General features: G+C 40.9%; 1 protein-coding gene across 1 annotated transcript in view; it reads left to right on the plus strand.

The window, feature by feature from the left end:
- LOC127638859 (TBC1 domain family member 8B-like) overlaps positions 1–18,003 on the plus strand; it is a 33,089-nt gene that overhangs the window by 11,344 nt on the left and 3,742 nt on the right. Inside the window, exons 6-20 of the mRNA XM_052120594.1 lie at positions 30–237; positions 592–759; positions 1,242–1,343; positions 1,630–1,780; positions 1,863–2,077; positions 4,200–4,317; positions 5,570–5,855; positions 7,853–7,973; positions 8,413–8,511; positions 9,348–9,416; positions 9,618–9,858; positions 10,089–10,154; positions 12,106–12,186; positions 12,594–12,635; positions 12,736–12,833. Coding sequence (XP_051976554.1) covers positions 30–237; positions 592–759; positions 1,242–1,343; positions 1,630–1,780; positions 1,863–2,077; positions 4,200–4,317; positions 5,570–5,855; positions 7,853–7,973; positions 8,413–8,511; positions 9,348–9,416; positions 9,618–9,858; positions 10,089–10,154; positions 12,106–12,186; positions 12,594–12,635; positions 12,736–12,833 — 2,065 coding nt within the window. The remainder of the gene's footprint in view (positions 1–29; positions 238–591; positions 760–1,241; positions 1,344–1,629; positions 1,781–1,862; positions 2,078–4,199; positions 4,318–5,569; positions 5,856–7,852; positions 7,974–8,412; positions 8,512–9,347; positions 9,417–9,617; positions 9,859–10,088; positions 10,155–12,105; positions 12,187–12,593; positions 12,636–12,735; positions 12,834–18,003) is intronic.

Genomic DNA, 18,003 nt, shown 5'->3' on the forward strand with positions numbered 1-18,003 from the left:
GCTGGATAATTTTACTGTAATCTGTGCAGGGCTCTGGAAATACATGCACGGAATCAGTCATTCCGAGCATTTTTCCGCTTGCCGCAGGAAGAGAATCTTTGTGAAGTATACGAGAGCATCCTCTGGCTTCCATTCAGTCACATGAACACGCTTGGAAAAATCTGTGTCTCTGAGAACTATCTGTGCTTTGCAAGCCAGGATGGGTCTCAATGCCATCTCATTCTACCTTTATGGGAGGTGTGTATTTAGAATCATACTGCTCTTTTTATCTTTTCTGATTTGTCCTAGATCTTTATTCCAGTATAAGGAATGCAGGAGAAATCTGTGATTTCAGAAGATTTATTTTATGTTGATCATCACAGGTAAAATCAGGAGATGCTCAACTGTTAAAATGAAAGAATCAATTATTTCCATGAAAAGAGTGTGAATATGAGATTGTTAATGTAAAAATGTTTGTCTTGAGACCTGGTTTGAATGTAGCTGAAGAGGTGTTCTGATAATCATATTTGAATCGTTCTACATAACTATTGAATAAGTGTGTGTATATGTGTGCTGCGTCAATACATATCTTTTTCCATTGTGTTCTTTCAGGTGTTTAGTGTGGAGCTGCCAGACCACAGCACTCATGCCCTAACTGTGTGTATTCGTGGCAAGAGAGCTTTGCGTCTTTCAGAGGTTCGAGATTTAGAGCGACTTGCTGCCACCATCCGCAGGAAGTGTGGGACAGCTGGAAGCCCTCAGCATTACTTCAGTAATCAGGTATTTTCTCTGCACTCTGACCACTAAAATAAAGACATTTCTATATGTTTATATATTTTACTGTCATCTCAATGTTTACTATTTGGAAGTAAAGTAGTATATTGGAAGACTGGTAAAGCTAAAGGACTTTAGTAACAGAGAAACTGAAACACTCTGGCACTATGGCCCTTATTCATGAAACGCGAACAACACAACTTTCTTCATAAATAATTTATAAAACCATAATTACACAAACTTCTTGTTGCAATTTAATATTATGAGTAGAGTATTGAATGCAGCAATAGATGAGAGAACAATTTTATCACCAGTTTACACAGAAATTATGTTGCAAAACCTCTTAAAAAATGACAAACTCAATAGAAAATATTTAAACTAATTAAAAATATTTAGAATTGCACACATTAATTTTTTGAGAGCAGTCAATAGGTCAGAAGAGACTGATTGGACTTTTGGTTGTGTATGTTTATGTCTCTCTCTCTGAGGATGAGGAAGGTGTGATGGTGGGACAGAGTCAGGCTGTGAGCACTGAAGCTCTCATGAACGTCTTTCATCCACACGATGCAGAAAACCTTGACCCCAAAATGGTGCGCTCTGATTTTAACACTAGCTCAAATTCAGTCTGAAAAGAAGATTGATACATTGTTTTCCTGTAGCACAACTGGTAAAGCTTGGCTCTACCAATGCTAGGGTCATGGGTTCGAACACATTAACTAATAAAATGAATAGCTTGAATGCACTGTATGCCACTTTGGATAAAAGTGTCTTAAAAATACATAAATGCAAATGCAATTAATAATTCAGGATGTGATATGTGTTTATATGTAGTTACTAAGGATCCCACTGTTGACATGATAACATTGTGATTTACAGCTGAAGGAACGAATGAAAGAGCAGTCGTGGCAGATCCACTTTGCTGAATATGGCCGTGGAACTGGAATGTTTTGCACCAAAAAAACACGTGATCTCATCGTACGAGGTGTTCCTGAGACTCTCAGAGGAGAATTGTGGTTGCTTTTCTCAGGTGTGTTTGTGTGATTTTGGATGTGTGTGTGTGTGTGTGTGTGTCTTGCAGTTTGTAATTGTGTTGGTTTGTGCTACAACAGGTGCTGTACATGACATGACCTCTCACCCCGGGTATTACGGCCGGCTGCTGGAGGAGTGTATGGGCAGCAGCTCCCTCGCGTGTGATGAGATTGAAAGAGATCTGCATCGCTCCCTCCCAGAACATCCAGCATTTCAAAGCGACACAGGAATCTCTGCCCTCCGCAGAGTCCTGACCGCGTACGCTCACCGCAACCCCAAAATTGGTTACTGCCAGGTAAAAACACACACAGACTCTCATTTGCACTCTCATAGTCCCACGGACCATTTGCTGACCAGCTGGGGGCAGCTCTTATTTGTAGGGTAAAAGCCATACAAACAGACAAGTGTAACAGTACACAAAGATCATTTACATTTTTTTGTTAATCAGGGTTCCCGTGGATCCTTAAAATGTCTTAAATTCAGTTTTCCAAAATTTAAGATCATAAAAAGTCTTAAATATCTTAAATGATACAAAAAAGTACCTTAAATATGGGATGGAAAACAGGAATCGTGATATTACCTAATGTGATTATTAAACTTCAAAAGTATATGATTTAATTAAATAAATGCATGTGCTGCAGCTGTTAAAGTGAAAGCACAGCACTGTCATATTTTCTCCAAGCATTTAGGGGCCTGTGAGTGTTTTCAGCTGTTGCTGAGCAGTTCGCAATCATTAAGAATATCTGTAATTTATGACAAACTATCACTAAAGATCAACTGTTGATGATGATAATATAGTGTTGATGAAATATGACAGTGTTTACTTTTAATTGTTTATATTGTAATACGTTTTAAAAGTCATGTTCCATCCATTCCCACCTTCAACTCGGAAATGTTATCTCACCCCGCAAGAAATATTAATTCCATGGGAATTAGGCCTGTCATGATAATGAAATAATTGTCCAGGGGTGGACTGGCCATCAGGAGAAACAAGGGTCCGGCCGCGAAACGGGGCTGAATGGGCCGCAATAAGCTGAAATGGGCCACCGCGTTATGCAGAACGGGCGACAAAATGCCGCAGTGATATGCTGAATTGGGCAGCAATATGCAGAAAAGGACAGCGACATCCCATATATATGAAGAGGCCCCCTCTCTCAGTTTGCTTAATATATGTTTTAGTTACATTGTGCTTACATGAGGTCAAACGTCTGGCGAGTCAAAACAAAAATGTACTAGCCAATGACGATTTTTTTCTCCAACATGATCGTAGAGGGTTGTTAACTAACATTAAATGTATCCACTGGATATATACACTACTCGACACACAATTTATCATCATCAGTGTACAAGAGCAAACAGATAATATTACTGCCAAAGTTAGCATCATGATGATTAACATAAATTAATGTTAGCGTTACTAGGTTAAGGTGAAGGGCATCATGTATATGGGGAAGAATTGGGGGCACTGTTTCTCAATTCAGTTTATTTCAAAGTTGCCTTCTGCAGCTTTAAGAGCAAAAAACTGTTTACAAGAGCACAACACTAGCCTCTTTATTTTGCTCTCAAAGTGCACCAGATGGAAGTATTTAACTTTAAAATGTACAACATTTTGGTACGTGGGAGCATGCCCCCGAACCCCCCTAGAGGGTCGGAGGTCCACCCCCCATAGTCTCACAAAATCCTGTGGGAACACTGTAATTATATGTGAATACATGTAAATATACCCTAAAACCACCCAGTGAAGACTGGCGTAGACTACCTGCAAGGTTAGAGAATAGCTGTCCAATTTCCATGTGTGGATGGACTAATGAATAAGGAATAGTTCATGCAAAATTCACAATTCTGTAGTTGTCTCTTCCTGTAGTCTTTGGGCCAGTATTGATTGCAAAATCTGCACCTCTTCTGTGGCTAATATTAATTTCATAATGATCCCATTTTGGGGTGAACTAAATATGCAAGACTAGTCTTACATGTCACTGTTTTTAACACAGGGCATTCATCCTTTGCTGGGCCACTTTAAAAAAAAATGGGGGGCATAAATTAAGAGTATACCCATTTCTCCAGGCACCACTACACCACTGACCTAGCCATCTGATTTGTATGGTTAGGTTTAGGGTTAACCCCAACCATCTCAAACTCTTAAAGAAATAATTAACCTAAAACCTAAATTCTATCATCAATCTCACCCTCATTCCAAACCCATATTTCAGTTGGTATTGACTAAAAATCTTCCCTTCGCTGATTTAAAAGGTACTCTACAGTTGAAAACATGTAAGGAGGAGAAGAAACTGGGTTCAAACATTACTGGTTCTCACATATACAGTATCAGTCACTATTTGAATGCAGTCAATTAGATTTGAGAGCTATGGTTTAATTTTCAGTCTGTTCCTCACACAAAGATTTCTCTGTCTGTAAAGGCAATGAATATCCTGACGTCAGTTTTGCTACTGTATGCTAAAGAGGAAGAGGCCTTCTGGTTGCTGGTAGCTGTGTGTGAAAGAATGCTCCCAGACTACTTCAACCGCAGAATCATTGGTATGTGTCTGTGAGAGTGTTTGTTACATACCGTATGTGTTATATTTACCCTCATGCCTGGCAGGTAATTGATATCATATTAATAAATTGGCAGCATTCCCAGTATGCCCCATTGCACAACATGACACAGTGCCAATAGTAATAATTTATCTTTTAATGTAAAGTACTTCCCCTCAAATAGAAGGCATCGATGAAGTGTATTATAATAACTGAGCTTTGTCTAAATGTAATCTGCTACTTTTAAAGGTTAAGTGTGTAATTTTTTTCAATGTTAAAATACTTTCTTCAATCCCAGTTTAATGTGCAGGAACAATTCTGCCATGCAAAACACAGTAACTACATTGTAAACCAGGGGCTAAAAACGAAATGTTTTCACTTCGGTTTGTTCTGTACAAAAACGGTATTTTTTGGTTCTGGATCAGAAGTTACATAGTCTTGTTTCTAAATGGTTACCGGTTCAAACTAAATAAAAGAATGGTTAAAATGTTCTTTTTAAAATGACAGTACCCTGCACTAAGGGGTGGGTGAAAAATCAATTGCAGTGCTGCCAGATCTCGCTAGAGAAACAAGCATCCTGGTCTGAAAAAAACAAGCCCAAAATAAGCCACTTGCCAAAGTTACCAAAGTAAATGAATATAAGCAATACATTTTCTTATGTGTGGAGGATTTATCAGCATAGAAATCATAACAAGCATACATTTAATTAACAGTTAAGTATAATTTTAATTACAGAGCTGCTTCTCAGTGAAAACCCGGCAGCATCAAATCTTTGTTAATGCATCATATCTAACAATAATTCACAATAACTGAGGAATATGCTTTGTATCTCTTATAATGTTTTCATTGTATCTGGATTAGCCATGCTTGTGTATGTAGTAATTATACATAGTCATTAAAAAGGTCTTCATTCACAGACTGCGACATCCACAATGGGCAGAAATGTGTGATACAGAGGTTTCTTTCAGGATCAAAGCATGCTTAATTTTTTGGGCAACATGAAGTAGTGTACCTGCCATTGACTGTAATAAAAGTGTATCACAAAGCAACTGTAGTGGTCATGCATCAAACGAGTTCTTATTCGCTAGCAGTCAGAAGAGAATACTTTGAAAAGCAATGTGGTCGACCGGCGTGAGCCCATTCAGAATGCACAAAAACAAAGTATAACCCTGGCCTTTAGACTACAAACTGTCCTTTGACAGATGCAGGGGTATTATTAGTATTATTCAAATGTGTGTGTATAAATGTTTCCCAGGAGCTTTGGTGGACCAGGCCGTGTTTGAGGAACTGATCCGTGTGCATTTAACCCAGCTGACCGAACACATGACGGACCTGTCGTTTTTCTCGTCAGTGTCGTTGTCATGGTTCCTGACTCTCTTCATCGGTGTACTCCCCATAGAGAGCGCTGTGAATGTTGTCGACTGTTTCTTTTATGACGGAATCAAAGCCATTCTACAGCTTGGCCTCGCTGTCCTTTACTACAATATGGACAACCTGCTCTGTTGCAATGACGACGCAGAGGCTGTCACTGTCCTCAACAGGTGATTAGAATGTCCTGCACCTTAAAGAAATAGTTGAATCAAAAATGCAAAATCTGTCTCCTCTTACTCATTCTCATGTTGTTCCAAACCTTTATGAATTTCTTCTGTGGAACGCACTGTTTGGGGTTGCATTTTTTCCCCCATACAATTAAAGTGAATGGTGACTTAGACCGTCAATATCAGTCCCTAACATTCTGCCTTACATCTTCCATTGTGTTCAAAGGAAGATGGAAATTCATATAGGTATGGAACAATATGATGGTCAGTAAATGATGACCTAAGTGTGACCTATCTCTTTAATACAGATGTGTCATACAAAGAGTACTGGATAAATAAACCTGGTCACTGTCATTTTTATTATTATTTTATTTTTATAAAAACATTTTGGATGACAAGCAACTGTTAAATAGTTGAGGTGTAACAATCTTTCAATCTGGATCGATGCATCGATCAAATCGCCAACAATACAATCTCATCAATTCAACACATAAATATATATATTTTTTAAACGTTCCTTTATTTTGAAATTCTCATGCCTGTCACATCCATACGCATTTCCTTCATGGATGCAGCAACCTTGTGATATTCATCTTGCTTTTTATGTCCTAAATTCACTTCTCATATGGGATTCGGGTGTGTGCGTATTGATGGAATCCTGAAGTTCCTGAAGTAAAGAACATGATCGCAAGTCAACAGGGTTGCGAGCTCCGTTGACAGGATAGCACAGAGCGGCTCACATGCTCGATTAAATCAGGTTTCCCTCGAGATCGTGGCACATGCAATACATTTGAATTCTACATGAGAATTTTCTAGTTTAAAGCTCTATGAAGCAATTCAACCAATTAAAATGGTTAAACAGCCACGATACTCTGAAAACCAGTGGCATGGGGTGGACTTTTAAAATGAGGAGGCAGAGTGCCATCTTGGCATTAGTTTATTTATTTATTTTTACAAGTCCAATGTAAATTCCTATTTCAAATTCTTTTGACATTTATATACAGTAGCTTTCAGAATAAACCCATACAAATAATCTGATTTAACACAACATATGATATAAAAATGAAGGCCTACATAAAAAGATATGATATAAAAAAAGTCTATATACATAAATGCATGTTATGCAGCAACATACAGTATATTTCTAAATACTAAAAATGACTTCTCCTATATGTAACATATATATTTTCCTTAAATCATTGTTTATTATCATCTCATTTGTATAAGCCATGTACATTTATGCCCAAACAATATAAACTATAGTTTTATATAAATGTTAGATTTCTTTACGGGAAGCCATATGAAATACCTTTTAACTTTCACTGTAAATAAGAATTACATTTGTATGTTCATATTAATACTGTTTGTTAAATCAAGTCAAATCAAAGACTCAAGTTTATGCATTGTATTATAAATATTATTTTTCTCAAGCCTCCCTGAAAGCTACTGTTGAACACCCTTACTAACATTTAACACAGTAAACTGTAAAATAATTTTTCAACACAACTGTGGAAGCTGTAGCCAAGAAAATACACGGATAGCACAAATTCTCCTGTCGTGGGTATTCCGGATTGAAAGGCTTGCTTGACTGTTGTAGATATTGTCACTGTAGGGGTTCCCTCATTCCACAATGCACTGAGCATCAAACAATTGATGATCTCTTGTATGTGACTTTTTTTTATTTTTATAAAAAAAAAAATTCGATAATTTTTTTTTCAACAACAGAAGTACTTTATTTTGTTAATATTATTTTAATATTAAAATATCGTAATATCGATTGCAGGCCTCTGGAAATCACATCACGGCAGACTTTGAGGTATCTGCAAACATCGGAGCGCTGGCTAAGAGAATCGATATAAGAATTGAATCGTGTAGAAACTTGTGATTTACACCTCAAATAAATACTGTTTAATGACAGCATACATCAAACGTCTTTTATTCTTGCAGCACATTTGTATTTATAAGCTTAAACTTTCCTTATTCCTGATTTTGTCCTTCAGGTTTTTCGACAATGTCACCAATAAAGATAGTCCCCTCCCAGCAACCGTACAGCAGGCATCAGCCAATGACAAATCAATGCAAAAGGTTGACATCTGTAATCTCATCAAGGAGGCATATGAGGTAAAGATTGCAGACACTTTAATACAATGTAGTGAACGTTACAATCCATTTTCAGTTTAAAGGCTTTGTTGGTTCACAAGCATGTCCAGTGCAATGGCAAAACCACTGAGAAGTTTTAAATAATTATTAGTTATTGTCTTTTTTTCTTATGTCACAACTGAATAAGAAGCAACAATACTTGTGACTATAATGAAATGCATCCACAAAAAGCATGTTGGAAGCATTTGATGTCTTTGTTAATGCTTAGATGATTAATGTGACAGGTTTATGGGGAAATAAGCAATTAAAAGGTGTACATTTTGCAAGCGCCTAAGAATTCAGCTCTCTCAGACTGCTGAGATTGAAGGGAAGCCCTCTCTGATGGGAGTTATAGGGTCAGCAAACTAAAGACCTGAGACAAATAATCACTCAGATATATAATAACAATGCATTGTTTCAGAAATATGTAGACATTCGAACAGAGGAAGTGGAAACCATGCGTAAGAGAAACAAGCTGTATGTTATTCAGACGCTGGAGGACACAACCAAACAAAATGTAGTAAGTACAAAATCATGCTGATGTACATTGATGTCCTTATATTGTTGTCCCTCACTGAATATAAATATTTAAAGGGGTCATGACATGCCTTTATTATTATTTTAATATGTTCCCTGAGGTTCCATTATAATATTAGTAAAGTGTTTTAAATAAATAACTGTCATTTAGTTTTAAAATATGATCATTTTCCACCCTCATTCTGACCTTTTGTCAGAAACACTTGGTTTTAGTGCTGCTTTTCCTTTAAGACTTGACAGTAAACGCCCACTGTTATGATTGACTCTCTGCTCTTGACTGATCTGCTTTCTACTTACTCACTGCTCATCGCTACTGTGCGAAACTATGGAAGTAATAAGGTAAAGTAGGCGTTGATGTGTTGTTGTGGAGGTGGTCAGATGCAAATGTCTACCACAGTGTGGCATCACAATGTGGATGAAGTAGAAAGAGTTGTTTAGACAGCTTGGTTTAAACAAATGCTCTTTTTGCAGTGAGGACAAAGTTTTGTGTTCTGAAACTTACAGTAAGCTTTTATTGTACTATGACCTCTTATATGTTAAAAGATCAAGGAAAATGTTATTCCTCATGTCATGGCCCCTTTAAACATCCTTTTGTTATCCTGACTTAAAGGACCAAAATACATTTTCATCACTTATCATCATTAGTAACTAAAATAAAAATTTTATGGTAGTGTTGAATGTGGAAATATGGAGTTATGGAGAATAATGTACTCATTAATAAGGTTTATGTCTTGAAAATAGTTTTCAAGGTCAATTTGATTATCTTAAATGATATTACTGTCTGCATTGTCATTCATTTTTCTTGTAATTTTGTTGCAGCTGAGGGTTGTTGCTCAGGATGTGAAGTTCAGTGCTGCCCAGCTGGAGGAGCTGTACATGCTGTTTAAGGTTAGTTAAACTATAAATACACTTGTATGTACGATAGCTACTATTAAAACTTTAAATTTAATCAAAATTATGTCTGCCATTAAAGTTCATGTACATATTTAATTTGCAACATATGCAATGCAATGAAACATTTTCAAATATATGAAAGTGTGTATGGGAGATTAGGAGAACATTGGGTAATACTATGCTTGTGTGTTACAGAGGCAACACTTTGTGAGCTGCTACTGGTCAGTGTGTAATCCCGCCCTGCAGAATCATGACCCCAGCCTGCCATATATTGACCAGTACCAGCTGGGTCAGTCCCAGTTTAGCAGCCTGTTTAACATGCTACAGCCGTGGACCACACAAACGCACACTTACACGCTGGCACAATCAGCCTTCCGTATACTGGACGAGAACGGAGATGGACTGGTGAACTTCAAAGAGTTCATAAATGGTCTGGGTAAGAGGAGCCTTACCCTAACCTAAAATGTCTGCCCTTTGACCTTTCACCTTAGCTCTTAGCAGCTCCCTTTACAACCTGTCAGATTAATTTTTGTGTGTGTGTGTGTGTGTGTGTGTGTGTGTGTGTGTGTGTGTGTGTGTGTGTGTGTGTGTGTGTGTGTGTGTGTGTGTGTGTGTGTGTGTGTGTGTGTGTGTGTGTGTGTGTGTGTGTGTGTGTGTGTGTTTCAGATACGTTGTACAACAGGTCATTCACAGAAAAGCTAAAGTTTCTCTTCAAAATGCACCTTCAACCAGGTAAAAATATTAAACTCCACAGCTATTTATATAGTATTAATTTTCTAATCTCTGCCAGTGTGTTGTAATAAGAGTTTAGTGTTTACCTATGAAATCATCCTCTATATATTATATTGTGAAGTGACTTAATTACTAATTTTTTTTATTTCATCTCTTTTAAGCTGAACTGTTTAACCCTGTATAATCTATATAGCTAACCCCTTTACAACCCTTTTTGTATATATGACGACTCCATTTTAAACTGCCTAGGGTTAAATGCTTGGCTGAAGGTCATAATAGCGATAGCGAATCCCTGTAATGTGAACCATTGACCTCTGGATTACTAGTCCAGATCTATAACTACTAAGACCCCATTTACACCTGGTATTAAGATGCATCTCGGGTGATCCGATCACAAGTGTTCAGGTGAGACACATAATTTAAATGCATATCCTGTGACCAGTTGTGATCGGATTTTGAGGGCAGGGACGTTTCATGATCAGTTAACATACATCAATAATTATATCTGTGTTACTGCATGATAATGAACAGCTACAAAGTCAGAAAAGACAAAGAAAGCATACATTTTTTTTTTGCTATTTCTCCATGATGCAGCTGAAATTTAATCTAAAAACAAAAGCAATATTTCGAGCAGAATTGTCCGTTATTTTAGTGGATTGCCTGTATTAACCTGAGCTGCAGTTGTTAGTGCTTCTCATAAGTGTCCCTGAATGCGGATTTCAAACACACTGAAGAAGATCCGTGAAGTTCTCATGCTTGTGTGTGTGTCTGCTTTTTAAAAATATTTGATCAGACAGTTATTTCCTTTTAAAATGCTCAAGTTTAAACTCTTGTTTTAGTGCAGTGGTTGATTGACAGGTGAGGAGATGTGCTTCACTGCTGCTGGGATGCAATCAGGATGGATTACGGTTTTCACCTCAAATGCAATGCGGCCATATGTGTTTTTGACCACATTCCTATGTGGTTTTTGTGATCTGATCACAAAACGTTTTCGACCCTGTTTAGACCTGTATTTAGTGCTAACCACATGTGATTGGATCACAAAAACCATCTCTGCTGACCTAACATGCCTACTAAATAAATATTGTTTCATCCTTTCATTATCATTTATTTTTTTGCCTATTTATTTTTAATCACTTTCCACTCCTAATTAATCTACAATGGAATAGAAAAGAAAGTCTCTGGCTGTCATTGCTGCTATCGCCATTGATAAAGATGTAAAAACCCAAGAATGGAGGGCTGATTTTCACTTCAAGCAAATCGGTAGGAGATTTTTGCATTGTTATAGCAACATCAGGAGTTCTCTAAGTGTAAATTAGGCAAGCTGGAGTTACAAACCCAAGATGTAAACAGGAAAGGAGGGCTGATTTGCACTTCAAGCAAATTGGTAAGGGTTTTTGCATTGTTATAGCGACATCGGGAGTTTTCTATGTGTAATTTAGGCTGCCTGGAGCGTTGGTTCAGTGTCGGTTCAAGTTTTGAAATGTTACGCTTACATAACAAACATTTTAATTGCAAATATTATTAGAGAGCTTTTTCCTGGTATTAGACCTCCTTGGTTTTCGCACGTGGATGTATTTTATGTCAGTTAGTATTACTAGTTGGCCGAAATGTAATGTATGATGTCCATAGGCATAGGGTGTCTTAATTAGCTTAATTAACTGTTTTCTTAATGGCATGAATCGCACTGAAGGCTTAGACATAAAATACACGTGCAAACACTGCCAAAAACACATCTTAATACCAGGTGTGAACGGGGTCTAAGATACCACCACTTTATCTAAATCCCCCTTCACTCTTTGTGGTGATAAGTTCATGTAACACATTTATGGGTCTCTGCCTTTAAGGGTGTGTTTGTTAAAATTTTTGTTCCGGACAGACGTTTTCATAACAAAACAAGTAACAGGAGAGGAATGTGTGTTTCTGCGTGCGTTTTTATGTGTTTCTTCAGGGGCCCAGGAGTGTAAGGTTTTAAAGTCATCTAGATCTATTCCTCCGGCTGAAGATCACTCTTTCTCCACTCGCCTTTCTGGTCAGCTTTCACTCCTTTCTGAGGCTATTTGTATTCACTCTTTCTGTCTTTTCACTCATTATTTTTTCTCGCCATTGTGTTATGTGATTCATTTTGTGTGGTTATGTTTATGCGTGTATTCACACATACTGTATGTGTGTGTTGTGTATTCATATGTACTTTAGAGATTCTTTGCCTTGTTTATATCGCCTGACAGCAAAAAATTATTTTACGTTTCTAGAAGCACAACTCTTTCTGGTGCTTTACCAACAAACAGTAGCACTCCAACTCAAATCCCTGCCCACCCTGAACAGCTCATGAAACATCCATGTGTGTTTGTCTATATACATGCATATGCATGCGTGTCTGTGAGTGTATGTATGTCTGTGTCTTTCATGGCTTTACACTCTTTCCTCTCTTCCATGTAGACTCCACAGAGGATGGAGTGATCAGAAGATGTCCAGAGAGAGGTAATATATTTAGTCCATTTAATCATAGTTATCTAGTCCTGTTCACTGGATCATTCATTAAAATATTTTTTGAATGATCTGAAATATTTCACCCCCCCAGGTCGCGCTAAAGTAGATCTGCAAGAATATCTGAAACAGTGGCAAGAAGACTTGCAGCAGAGAGAGGAGAGTATTAAAGATCTGCCCAGAATTAACCAGGTACACAAATCTGAAATGTCATTGTGTTGCTGCACATCTAGTAGATGCATTCGCCATTTGCTATTTACACCATTCATGGTTCTAAATAGCATTGTCCAGCCTTTTGCTAATGACTAAATATCTGTTGATTGGCTTCGGCATTTTTCTACCTGAATTTCTCATTTGGGCTCTGCAGATCTTTGACAATCAGTACAGTTCACTTTCAAATCAAGCTTTTGAGGTTCTGTGAATTCTGGGAACTATGGAATGATTTATTGTGCTGGATGCCCAAAAGTGAGTGTGTATAGAGTCTATACAATTCACCATTCCATTAGTCCAGATTGAGATCCTTCTCTGATGTTCATTTCCTTATCAATTGTCCTTAGATCTAGTGCTGCATTTGTAGCATTTGTGATATTAAGGGAGGTATTAACACTTGACTCCTTCATATGTTTTACTGATCGGTTAGCTATCAGATGAAAAGACCCAGGGGTCTATTTTAAGAGCACTAGCATTAAGTGCAGCGCTATGCCATAATTCATAAGCACAAGTCAGTGGGCATGGCCATAAAGTTTTGGTATTTTCGTGCAAGAATGCGCTAAGTTTAGATGCAAGTAGGTTTGGTGAAATCACATGCTCAACGCGTAATTTGCAGGATTAAGTGCAGATTTTCTCTGGTTATTATTCCACCGACTTTGTCCTATTATATAGTTTATTCCCTTAAGCATCAGTGAAATAAACAAAGATAGCACATTCATAAAAACTTGGTAGTGTAAATGGACTGTATGCAATGAATTAGAATACATTTTGTTCTTTTGTGCATTAACTGCATCCTTGGTGATTGTTGGGTTCTTCACTTGGGTTCTTCACTGGGAATATTCCATGTTCATGTGTCTTGTTTTCATTGATTTATTGGTTGATTATCTTGTTTATCAGTTCTGTCTGTCTAGTGGTTGTCTTTGCCGTGTGTCCTCCCATGTCCATGTATTTAAACTAGGGTGTCAATCGATTAAAATTTGTAATCAAATTAATTACATGGTGTCCCGTTTAATTAATCGCACATACAAATATTTGCTGAGAAAGCCCCTCATATAACAATAATTGAATATATATATGTTACGACTGGTGTGGAAGCAGGAGAAGGCAGGCGGGAGGTGCGGATCCAAATGCAGCTTTATTAACAGACAAATAATAATGATACAAACACAGGAACAAAAGAAAGTTCCACGATGGGAAAAGAAACTAAAACACGGAAGAACATTGAGGGCAAACACAGGTTGGGAAAACATCCACAAAGGACAAGGAAACCGTGAACGAATCAGAAGAAGTCAGGAACAGCGAACATGAACAATAACATAAACATTCAACATACAACGATTGACCAGGAGTGGAAAACACACAGGGTTTATATACACAGACACAGGAGGATCACAAACGACAAACAGGTGCGAACAATGACACAATAATGGCAGTGAGAAGATCTGGGAATTGTGGGAAGTGTAGTTTTTCACAAGGACAGTGAGACTCGGGGCGGACAACAGGGAAAACGTGACATGGAATATGAACGGTGAAACGGAAAACCCAGGGCAGACAACAAGGGATCGAAACATGAAACACGGTGCAGACGACAAGGGATAGTAACATGAAACACGGGGCAGATGACAAGGGATCGTGACATAACCCCCCCTCAAAAGGACCGGATTCCAGACGGTCCTAAACAAAAAGACAAAAATAACAAAAACAAACAAAGGACCAAGGAGTGAGGGGGAAGACCCGGGGGAAACAGACAGACCAAGGGGGAACAAGGGGCACAGAGGGCAATGAGACAATCCACAGGGGGGACAAAGGACAGACTGGCAGACCAGGGAGGCCGAGAGGGCAGGCAAGCAGTCTCTTGGGGGTGTGCGAAGGGAACCGGGTCAGGTGGCCTGGGGGGCGTCCACCGGGTAGGGACAGGTTTAGGAGGCCAGGGACAGGTTTAGGTGGTCTGGGGGCTGGCCATAAGGCAAGGGCCGGTTCAGGGGGCCTGGGAGGATGAGTGGCCACTGGGGAGGCTGGCGGAGCCAACGAGGACTTCTGAGGTGGAGCAGTCGAAGACTTGGGTGGTAGCGCCGAAGGAGGCGTAGGCAAGGCCGCAGGAGACCCTGGGGGCGGAGCAGAGGCAGGCAGAGCCATGGGAGATACTGTGGGCGGAGCAGAGGCAGGTTGAGCCGTGGCAGACTCAGGTGGTAAGGCCTTGGGTGGACCAGGAGGCGGAACCGTGGTGGGCGGAGCCATGGAGGACTTTGGAGGCGGAGCCGTAGAAGACTTAGGAGGCGGAGCTGAGGGAGGCTCAGGGGCCTCAGGAGGTGGAGCTGTAGGAGGCAGAACCATGGAATGCTCAGGGGGCGGAGCCGTGGGAGGCTCAGGAGGCAGAGCAGAGGGAGGCTCAGGAGGCGGAGCCGAGGAAGGCTCGGGAGGCGGAGCCGTGGGAGGCTCAGGAGGCGGAGCCGAGGAAGGTTGCGCCGTAGGAGGCTCTACAGGCGGAGGCCTGGAAGGCTCTGGAGGGGGAGCCGATGGAGGTGGTGTCGTAGGAGGCTCTAGAGGCGGAGGCCTGGCAGGCTCTGGAGACGGAGCCGAGGGAGGTTGCGCCGAAGGAGGTTCTAGAGGCGGAGGCCTAGAAGGCTCTGTAGGCGGAGCCGATGGAGGTGGCGTCGTAGGAGGCTCTAGAGGCGGAGGCCTGGCAGGCTCTGGAGGCGGAGTCGAGGGAGGTTGCGCCGTAGGAGGTTCTAGAGGCGGAGGCCTAGAAGGCTCGGGAGGCGAAGCCGTAGGAGGCTCGGGGAGAAGAGCCGTAGGACGCTCTAGAGGCGGAGCCCTAGAAGGCTCTTGAGTCTCTGGGAGCAGAGCCATAGGAGGCTCGGGAGGCGGAGCCGTAGGAGGCTCGAGAGGAAGAGTTTTTCACAAGGACAGTGAGACTCGGGGCAGACAACAGGGAAAACGTGACATGGAATATGAACGGTGAAACTGAAAACCCGGGGCAGACAACAAGGGATCGAAACATGAAACACGGTGCAGACGACAAGGGATAGTAACACGAAACACGGGGCAGATGACAAGGGATCGTGACAATATAATGATGAAATAATTATACATGGTTCTCTTTAAATATATATATATATATATATATATATATATATATATATATAATAAAAAATATTCAGATAATTAAAATGCTTTACATTCTTGTAGCAGGAAAGTTAATCATTGATAAGACAATATCCCTTGGTTCGCACGTTTATGTTGTGTGTCCGCTGAAGGGTTGTTAATGTTCACTGTAATAAACTGCGCGTTGCTCACACAGCTGAAATTTTACTTACTGCCCTCTGGAGTAAACAGGTGGTACTACAAGATTGAATCTCTCAGGAAAGCATTGCAATTAAATGCGTTAATGTTTTTAACACGTTATTTTTGGTAAAATGAATCGCACGTTATTAGCGCGTTAAATCGACAGCCCTAATTTAAACCCTCATGTTTTCCATTATCCTTGTTCAGGTATTGTGTGTGTGTGTGAATGTAACTGTGGAGCGGGGGGCGGGGCCGGGTCGGAATATCGCGCGCCCGGTCCCCAATCGGCCTGATGAGGCGCGCGAGGGATAAAGGCGGCCGGTGACGATTGTTCGAGAGAGAGAGAATTACGGGCATGTCCGCGTGTGTGTTTGTTTATGGTTTTGGTTTGAGTTTTCATAAAATTATTATTTATGTTGACAAGCCGGTTCTCGCCTCCTCCTTGCCCATCCTTTAACTGTTTTACATTGGTGCCGAAGCCCGGGAAGGAGGAGGGATACGCCGTAGTAGAGTTCTCGCCACTACTGTCCACTCCAACGGAGCAGCCGCGGCCATCTGCCGGGGGACGAGGAGCCCAGCCGCCTGAACGAGGACGATGGCCGCCGACCGCGAGGGGAGAAGGGGATCCTAGCCGACCGCCTGGAGCGGTCAGGGCCGCTGCCAGGGGCGCAGGAGTCGCCTACCGGCCGCTGAAACGCGGCGGGGTTTAAGACCGGCGACCGCGAGCGGGGAGGGGCTCACTGGCGACCGCCTGGAGCGAGAGGACCGCTGCCAGGGGCGGGGGAGACCCCTTCGGTTACCCGAGAACGCGGCGGGGTGTTCCGTCCGCCAGGGGCTGGAGGACTGCCTCGGATCCGCCCGGAGAGGCGCGGCTGTCGTCCGATAAAGGGTGGAGGAGTGGCCGAGGAACAAGCTGCGGCGTATCGGAGAACTGGCGAGTAAGAGTTTTTTTTTTCATCTCTCTCTCCTCTCTCTCTCTCACTGTCGCTCTGCGTTGGCCTTTGTCCTCTTTTAAATTTTACAGTTTTTGGGGGTACTACACAGTTACAGGAAGTACCCCCCCATTTTAACTATTTCTGTTTCCCTCCCCTTGTCCCCTCCCTCGTCCAGGTAGATGGGGATGACCTGCCGGTAGACAGCACGGAAGGCGCGCCCTCCCCCAGGGAAAGAGGGGGGATGTACGTCAGGCCGGGGGGTCCCCAGCCTGAGAGAACGAGGGAGGAATGTGGCAGGGCGGAGGGCGGGGCCGGGTCGTGATCCTGCGCACCGGTCCCGTATAAGGCTAATTATGCCTCCGTGAGGTTTAAAGGCTGACTGCAGAGGGCCGTGCGGGAGAGAGAGATCGTTAGCGGACATGTCCGTCGTGTGTTTATGTCTTCTTTTAAGTTTCTCATTAAAATATGATTCATATCGTCAAGCCGGTTCTCGCCTCCTCCTTGCCCATCCTTTAACTGTTTTACAGTAACTTTGGTGTATCTTTTGAAGTCAAGTCAAGTTTATGTAAAGTCTAGGTTTAGTCAAGTCAAGTTCATGTTTATGTTTCACGTTTATAGTTAGGTTTTTTGGATTTCAAATTTTGTTAAATAAATTGCTCTTGTGTTCTTCACTCCATCGTCATCGTCTTCGTCATTGCCAGTGTAGTAACATTACACATACATTTTATATTGTTATCATATAAGACATATTGTTTCATATAAGACGGTTACAACTCTGATCTGACATCATTTGATGCACTGTATTTTCAGAGTTTAGACATTAACTTAATTACCACCTGTTGGTGGAATCTCCAAACTGCAAATGCAGAAACTTTGTTTAAACATATAAGAATCTTAAAGCCATATAAATACAGTTTCATTTTCATTACATC

This window comes from Xyrauchen texanus, chromosome 4, assembly GCF_025860055.1.
Source record: "Xyrauchen texanus isolate HMW12.3.18 chromosome 4, RBS_HiC_50CHRs, whole genome shotgun sequence".
NCBI lineage: Eukaryota > Metazoa > Chordata > Actinopteri > Cypriniformes > Catostomidae > Xyrauchen > Xyrauchen texanus.